This window comes from Triticum urartu, chromosome 7A (genome assembly GCF_056163025.1).
Source record: "Triticum urartu cultivar PI428250 chromosome 7A, HENAU_Tu73, whole genome shotgun sequence".
Taxonomy (NCBI): domain Eukaryota; kingdom Viridiplantae; phylum Streptophyta; class Magnoliopsida; order Poales; family Poaceae; genus Triticum; species Triticum urartu.
Window position 1 is genome coordinate 148,401,935 of NC_141879.1, and position 8,369 is coordinate 148,410,303.

Below are 8,369 nucleotides of genomic sequence, written 5' to 3' on the forward strand. Positions count from 1 at the left end.
TAAGCTTCCGGCTTGCCATAAACACTCCATACACCAGCTTCTGCCAATGTGGATACCTCTGCTTTGACTCAATGAGCACCTCACTGATATAATAAACCAACCATTGAACCGGATATTCCTTGCCAGCTTCCTTGCGCTCCACCACAATAGCCACGCTGAAAGCTCGGGCATTAGCAACCACATATAGCAATAACAGCTCCTTATCGATCGGTGCTGCAAGCACAGGCGGTTCAGCTAACTGCCTCTTCAGATCCTCAAACGCTTTATCAGCTGCCTCGCTCCAGACAAAATCATCTGTTTTCTTGAGCATCTGATATAAAGGGATAGCCTTTTCCCCAAGACGACTGATAAACCGACTCAAAGCCGCAATCCGGCCGGCCAGACATTGAACGTCATTGATACACGCCGGTTTAGCCAAAGATGTAATTGCTGAAATTTTTTATGGATTAGCCTCAATGCCTCTATTTGACACCAGAAAACCCAAGAGTTTGCCTATCGGAACACCAAAGACACACTTTTACGGATTGAGCATCATCTTGTAAACCCGGAGGTTGTCAAAGGTTTCTCTCAAATCATCTATCAATGTTTCCTCCTTTCTGGACTTTATCACAATGTCATCTACATACGCATGAATATTGCGCCCAATCTGCTTATGAAGACAATCTTGAAAACAACGTTGATAAGTCGCATGGGCACTTTTGAGCCCAAAGGGCATGGAGACATAGCAGAAGGCCCCAAAGGGAGTTATGAAAGTTGTCTTCTCCTGGTCCTTAACTGCCATTTTGATCTGATGATAACCAAAATAAGCGTCCAGAAAACACAAACGGTCACAACCCGTCGTAGCATCAATGATCTGATCGATACGAGGGAGGGCAAAGGGGTCTGCAGGACAAGCCTTGTTCAAATCCGTGTAATCCACACACATACGCCAAGTGTCGTTTTTCTTAAGAACCAACACCGGATTAGCCAACCACTCCGGGTGAAAGACTTCCACGATAAACCGTGCGGCCAACAACCGAGCTACCTCCTCACCAATAGCCTTGCGCATTTCTTCATTGAAGCGGTGGAGAAACTGTTGGACCGGTTTAAACTTAGGATCAATGTTAAGTGTGTGCTCAGCGAGTTCCCTCGGTACACCTGGCATATCAGAAGGTTTCCATGCAAAGATGTCCTGGTTCTCACGGATGAACTCGATGAGCGCGTTTTCCTATTTGGGATCCCGGTTAGCGCTGATGCTGAACTGCTTGGATGAATCGCCAGGAACAAAATCAACCATCTTAGTATATGTGGCCGATTTAAATTTCAACATCGGATTGTGTTCCGTAGTTGGATTTTTCAAAGAAGTCATATCTGCCGGATCAACTTGGTCCTTATAGAACTTCAACTCCTCCGTGGCACAAACTGACTCAGCATAAGCCGCATCACCTTCCTCACATTCCAAAGCGATGTTCCCGCTCCCGTGTACTGTGATGGTCCCCTTATGACCTGGCATTTTAAGCTGTAGATAAACATAACACGGCCTTGCCATGAACTTAGCATAGGCCGGTCGCCCAAACAAAGCGTGATACGGACTTTTGATTTTTCACCACCTCAAAAATCAACGTTTCTGACCTTGAATCATAGTTATCTCCAAAAGCCACCTCTAAGGCTATCTTGCCCACTGGATATGCAGACTTGCCAGGCACCACACCGTGGAAAACAGTGTTTGACGGTTTAAGACTCTTATCTGTCAACCCCATACGACGGAAGGTATCATAATATAGAATGTTGGTACTACTTACCCCATCCATGAGTACCTTAGTGAACTAATATCCCCCAAGTTGAGGGGCCACCACTAGGGCCAAGTGACCCGGATTGTCAACCCGGGGTGGGTGATCCTCTCTACTCCACAAAATGGGTTGCTCAGACCAGCGCAAATACTGAGGCACCGCCGGTTCAATAGAGTTTACTGCCCTCTTGTGAAGCTTCTGATCACGCTTACACAAGCTAGTGGTGAAGACATGATATTGCCCACTATTTAGCTGCTTAGGATTGCTCTGATAACCCGACTCCTGCTGTTGCTGTTGGTTCCCCTGATGGTTGTAACCTCCTTGGTTGCCATGGTTCCCTTGATTACTGTGTCCGGTTTGATTGCCCTGAAATCCTGAACCAGAGCTGCCGCCTCCGTAACCCGGCCCGTGGAAACCACCTCCTGAACCGCCGGGCGGGCCATTATCGTACTGAAACATATTGGAGTTCTTGAAATCCCACATGATGTAACAATCCTTCCAAAGATGTGATGATGGCTTCTCCTTTGATCCATGCTTCGGACATGGTTGATTTAACAGGCGCTCCAAATTGGGGCCCGAACCTCCGCCCCTCTGGGGCTGCTTACCCTTACGACGCTGACCATTCTCCTGAGCATTGGTGTTAGCCACAAAGTCCAGACTGTTGTCGGCCTTGCGTTTACCATTATTCCCATGGCCTGCCGGATTATTTTGCTGACCCTTGGTGTTGCCGTTATTTTTCCCTTTCCCCGGTTTGTCCTCCTCCGAGTCAGGGTCTTTGGTATTATCTAAGTCGGCGCACTTAACCAAAGCGACCATAAGCATTGACATATCATTGCAGTGACGTTTGAGCCTTCCTAACTTCAGTTTGAGCGGCAGAAAACGGCAATTGCCCTCCAACGTTAGTACTGCAGTATCTGCATTGATACGATCCGATGAATGCAGAATAGCTGAGACCCGCTTTACCCAATGGGTCGTGGACTCCCCATCCTCTTGGACACAAGCGGCCAGATCCACAATTGACATGGGTTGCTTACAAGTATCTTTGAAGTTCTAGATAAACCGGTGCTTCAATTCGGCCCATGATCCCACAGAGTTAGTTAGTAAGCTTTTTAACCAAGTGCGAGTTGTTCCTTCCAACATCATGGTAAAGTATTTAGCACATACTGCCTCATCCACATCTAACATCTCCATTGCCATCTCGTATCTTTCAACCCATGCCTCTGGTTGCAGATCGGCGGTGTAATTGGGTACCTTACGAGGTCCCTTGAAGTCCTTGGGCAATCTCACATTACGCAAAGCGGGGGTGAGACACGGCACCCCTAAGGAACTGAATATCACACCTGGCTCTACTGAAGCGGTAGGGTGAACCGGAGTATGTTGACGAGCTCCGTGCAGAGCTGCTAACTCGGCCTCTCGATGCGCGCGACCATGATCCACCACATCATGCGCATTAGCGCCTCCCCCTGCCGGGTTGTGCCCTCGCGGCGAATTACGGCGACGTGCACTGCTTTACACGGCTGGTTCATCCTCAACGTGCCTGCTATAGCTCCGTCTTGGACGGGAGTGGAATGAATCCTCTCACGACTGTGCGAATATGCATGTTGCTGGTTAGAGCCGTTTGAAGGAGATCTCTGGCCCGTCGTGCCTCAATGACAACTGGTGATTCGCCATCAGTTGGGAGGGCTTCCAAGCGTGAAGTTGCGGCCACAATGTTGTCCAACGGGTTGGAGTAATGCCCGGGAGGTGTTGGAACATACTACGGCAAAATGTTGTTCTGACGAGGCGGGTCCGTTGTGCGTGGCTGAACCAGCGTTCCTGTCCCTGGCGCCTCCGTCCGGTTTACTATTGGCTGGTTACTCGTTCCTGCTCCTGGCGTATTGAAGAGATTCCTTGGCTCATAACTCAGTGGGAGATGCAATCGGTATCTTCTTCTCATGACTTCCTCTGAAGCATTCTCATCTAGCCTAAGCCGGTAAGCCTGGGATTCCAACTCGGCCCGTTCTATAGCAATCCTAGCGTTCTCTGCTGCTAGGTCTGCTTTAGCCTGAATTATCTGATCCTTTACCTTTGCGATCTCCGCGTTGTGTTGATCCTGGGCCGCTGCATCCACCTCTGCGGCCATCAATGTTGCCAAAGCGTCGAACAAGTCAGACAAAACTTGAGCCGAAGGTGGCGCAGAGCCCCCTGCCCCTGCTGGTGTGGCTGTTGCTGAACCGGAGAGCATTGCTGCGGCGATCGATGAGTGGGGCACTGATTGTGTACCGGTCATGAAGATAGCTGCCCGGTTTGGTAGATCAGGGGAGTCCGGAATACTATTGCCCTCGGAACCCCCACTAATCCGGCTGTCCTGCAGCTAATAAAGCGATTCGGTCTCTCCAGAAGACTCGTCGTCGGAGCAGACGATGGTTTCTCCATCAGATGCCGGTCCGTCCTCATATTCTGCTCCGTGGATGACACCTACGAAAACATGATTTTTCATGGGCTGAACCGGGGAAGGGCTTGCACGCTGAGCCGTCTTGATGATGTCGGTGCAGGTGTTCGGCTCAGGGCCCCGTTCGCCAATCTTGCCAATGAAGGCATGAATCCCACCAAATGGGACCCGGTACCCATATTCGGTTGAACCGGCCTCGGGGCCCCATCCTGCGTTGTCGATGTAGAGCTTGCCGCGACGACTCTTCGTCATCCGGCCCACAACATATCCCTTGAGTCCATCAAAGCTGCCCTTTAATAACTCGAAACCATCGTGCGATAGCCCCACGGTGGGCACCAACTGTCGTTGGTTTGTCATGGCAGATGTCCTTGTGAAAGGACTTAGTCGTGGAGCCATCGCAACGGGTTAGATTAAAGGGGTTAAACCAGACAAGGGGTCACGGGGAGTTTTATACTAGTTCGGCCCCTTCGATGAAGGTAAAAGCCTACGTCTAGTTGTGATTGGTATTGCTAGGGTTTCGATGACCAGGGAGCGAATCCGCTTTGACTGGCCCTCGAGTTGTTGTCTATTGTTCCTAAACCGCTGCCGGGTCGTCCCTTTATATACATAGGTTGATGCCCGCCGGTTTACAGAGTCCCGAAGCCGAATCATAAACCTGTCCGGTTCAGTCTCTATCCTTCCTATCTTACAATGCAAGTTACATAATAAGGTCAGTTTACATCTACAGGCCTTAACTCGCCTCTGGGCCTTGGGCCTTCATAAAGCGCCATCATTCTAATGTCTTCATGGGCTTCTAATCTTCATAAAGTTAATCCGGTTACCCCTAGCCGGTTTACGTCCAGTAGTAATATCCCCAACATCTGGTTCTGTTTTTCTACTATGATAAAATCATTGGTCATGTACCGGGTGTTCTGACCCGTTCGGTGCTAAACCGCCAAGCCAGTTTTTTTCCTTTTCTATAGGAACAGAGCCGTAATATTATAGAGATAACCATAAATGTGACGCATATATTGACATCAGGAAGCAAAGAGTCACAGACGGCATCTTATGCACGATGGCATAGGAAAAATATGCAGTTGTTCAAGCTAAATCTATTACAAGGCTTTAAAGAGCCCACAAAGATGGTTCTCACTCTTCCCTCACCGGTTCGCCTCCTTCTGTTAATTGGAAGCTGGGATTGGACCAGTCAAAGACGTTCACGACAATGAACTCTGCTTCATCATCAATCAGGCCAGCCGGATCAACTTCTGGAGCAAACGTATGTTAACGAACCGGCGGGATCAGGTCTGTCACCTTGTAAGAGGGAGTTGCCATCTTCTTATTCTCCAAATCAAAATCCGGCTGATATTTGTCAATGTTGGTCTCATCTCCAAGAATGGTAGCTTGAGGTCGAACTCCCCTCACGCAAGCGACGAAGTCATCCTGCTCAAATAGAGACCCCCTAGCTACATCCACCGGGTCTAGATCTGGCACCTAGGCTTTGGAGCGGCTCAGGGCAGTCAAGGCTCCGGCTCTGGCACATGATCATTTGACTTCTTGAAACCTGGCGGGTAAGATTAACAATTTTTTCAAGACATCGCTGAGCCGATTGGGTCCTTGGTTGGCAGGAGAGATAGCAGCAAGTGCTCGTTGAGCGCCCGTGTACAATTGCTCCACCAAGGTATAAACCGCCTTCAATTTGTTCACACTATCTTGGCTCAGATTTTTGCTGCATGGACCTGCGAGTATTAAACTAAGGCTCAGCGGCGGCTTATATTTCGGGTCAAAAGAAGGTATAAAAGTTCAGTACAGATGGCTTACCAAAGATGGCGGAAACCATTTGAGAGACCCGGTTCTTTAAGCCAGTCAGCTTCGTGGTAACCTCCTCAAGAGTCGCTTCAGCTTTTTCGGCGCGTTCTGTCAGCAGCGTCTTTTCTTCAGCCCAGGTTTTCTTTTTGGCAGTCAAGCTGGTTTTCAATTTTTCTGTCTCAGCAAGACTCAATTGAAGTTTAGAATCAGCAGACTTGATTTCTGCCTCTTGATCCACCAGCTGGGTCTTTGCATCAGTTAATTGGGAACCCAATTCAGATAGGGCGTTCTACAAAACATACACAGGTGTGTTAAGGCTTAAACTAAAGTTCAAAAATTCAAGTCTCAAGTACTTTGCACGACAATACCACTTGACCCTTAGGGGCTAATGTCTGCCAAAATAATTTCTTATGCCTCTAATATATTTCAAGTCCCAAGTACCTTACAAAGTAACAGCACTTGGCACTTGGGGGCTAATGCATGATATTCAGAAAGTCTCCCAAGATTAAGTCGGATTACAGTATTTGTTGGGTTCGGCAAAAGACAGCTATGAAGATTAAAGTACCGGTTCATTTATGGTAAATTGAGCTGGCACTTGGGGACTACAGGTGAAGTTTACACTATTTTATTGGACTTTTGCAAAACTTAGAGAAAAATATCCATCTATATCATAAAGTCTCCAGATCATTCAGGATCATCATATGAAGACTTGGGGGCTGGCAGAGTATAAGTAAACCGGAGAACATACCTCATATTTAAGCTGAAGTTGCTTGACCATCTCAATCTCTGATTCACGACTGGAATGAACATGGCTGAGATAGCCGGACAATATGTCATTAGCATTCAGATTACTGTAGTGAGAAATATCAAAACACACTTTCTGTCTCTCTAGGGCTTCTTGTTTAGCAGTGTGTCGGGCTAACACAGTAGGAGTTCCCGGTTCAACATAACGGCTACCAGTGACCAGAACGTCATGATCAGAAGATGATGGCGGGTTAGCTGAACTGGATGGTCTGGCAATAGAGGGGTTAACAACAGTATCATCAGCTGACGGTTCAGGAGGATCCAATTGAGCATTGGCAGCCGGGTCTTCTGGTGCTTCAGTTCGAGGGGGAGAAGTTGGCACGGTCGGTTCAGGTGCAAGGACTGATGGGTCTTCTGCCGGTTTAGTCACCTTGGCCTTCTTGTATTTGGCTTGACCACTAAGAAAGAGGTTATGAGACAGTTCGTACAAAGATGCAGTTGGAAAGACACGGAGGAAAGATGAATTTTTCCTTACCCAGGGGCAGTCTTGAAGGCTGGAAATTGAGTCTGAGATGAGTCGCCAGAAGAGCGAGAAACCTCCTGCAAAGGTAAAATAAGGTTAGTAATGCAAGAGAATAGACTCATTAATAAAAGCAGAGGATAAAGATTAAAGAGACCTCATTCTGACATTTTTGAGGAGTTTGTTGTTTAATGGAAGCCGGTTCATCGTCATTCCGGGCCCGACGGCGGCTCTCATGTTGCTATTTTTTCAAAAGAAAATGAGGGTCCAAATAAGCTAAAGGGTGCGAAAACCTTACTTTCCGGGTTACGAGTCGAACTTTCTGTCTTGGCAAATGGGCTGAGTCGGAGGAAATAGTTACCTCTTCTTCTATGGCCTGACTGGCCCCCGCGTCATCCTGGCAATAGTCAGTGTTAATAAGGTTATTAAAAAACTGGCCAAGGGAGTCAAGGGCTACCTCCAACTCAGAATCATCGTCAAGTTTCAACAGGTCCTCAGCAGTGCTCTTTTTCTTCTTGGACCTCCGGGTCGTCTTCTTGGCGGCTATGGTGGCGGTTCTGGCCTTCTTGGCGGCTTCATGATCATACTTGGCTTTCCTGAAGTCAGATTTGGCCTGTAAACAAGTAAAACAAGATGGAAGGTCAGGCAAGCATTTAAAACTGCTGAGGAAAATACAAAGAGAAAGAGGTCAGGAGTTTTTTACCTCTGGTGTCGGGTTAAGTTTGCAGAAGGGGTTTAACTCAACTTTACTGCAGTCTTCATATTTGCCGTTCACCAGAACGGTCGACATTGAAACAATATCTTCTTCAGTTAGTTGAACGGAACTGTGAGGAAGAGAGTCATCCGGGCCTCCACCATATTCATACATCAATTTGGATCGGCGGCTTAGAGGGATGACCCGCCACGCGACCCGGCAACGAGTCAAATCAACTCGGGTTAAGCCATTCCCCATTAAGGCGTTAATCCTTTTAATTGATGGAATAAGCTTTTTGCATTCAGCGGCAGTAAGCTTGTCAGGGAGCGTAAACTTGGAATCTAGACAATCCGCGCGGTAACCCGACAGTGGTTTCTCATTGGTTGGTGAAGTGTCTTGACAGTAGAACCAGGTCTGATTCCA

General features: G+C 47.9%; 1 protein-coding gene across 1 annotated transcript; it reads right to left on the reverse strand.

Annotated features, from left to right (window-relative positions):
• Positions 1 to 5,724: 5,724 nt before the first annotated feature.
• Positions 5,725 to 8,042, reverse strand: LOC147958672 (uncharacterized). Its single transcript, XM_087532243.1, has 6 exons — positions 8,028 to 8,042; positions 7,710 to 7,865; positions 7,268 to 7,332; positions 6,737 to 7,190; positions 6,001 to 6,277; positions 5,725 to 5,918 (listed from the first exon to the last, which is right to left on the reverse strand). The coding sequence occupies exons 1-6, from the start codon at positions 8,040 to 8,042 to the stop codon at positions 5,725 to 5,727; spliced, it is 1,161 nt and encodes a 386-aa protein (XP_087388369.1).
• Positions 8,043 to 8,369: the final 327 nt, after the last annotated feature.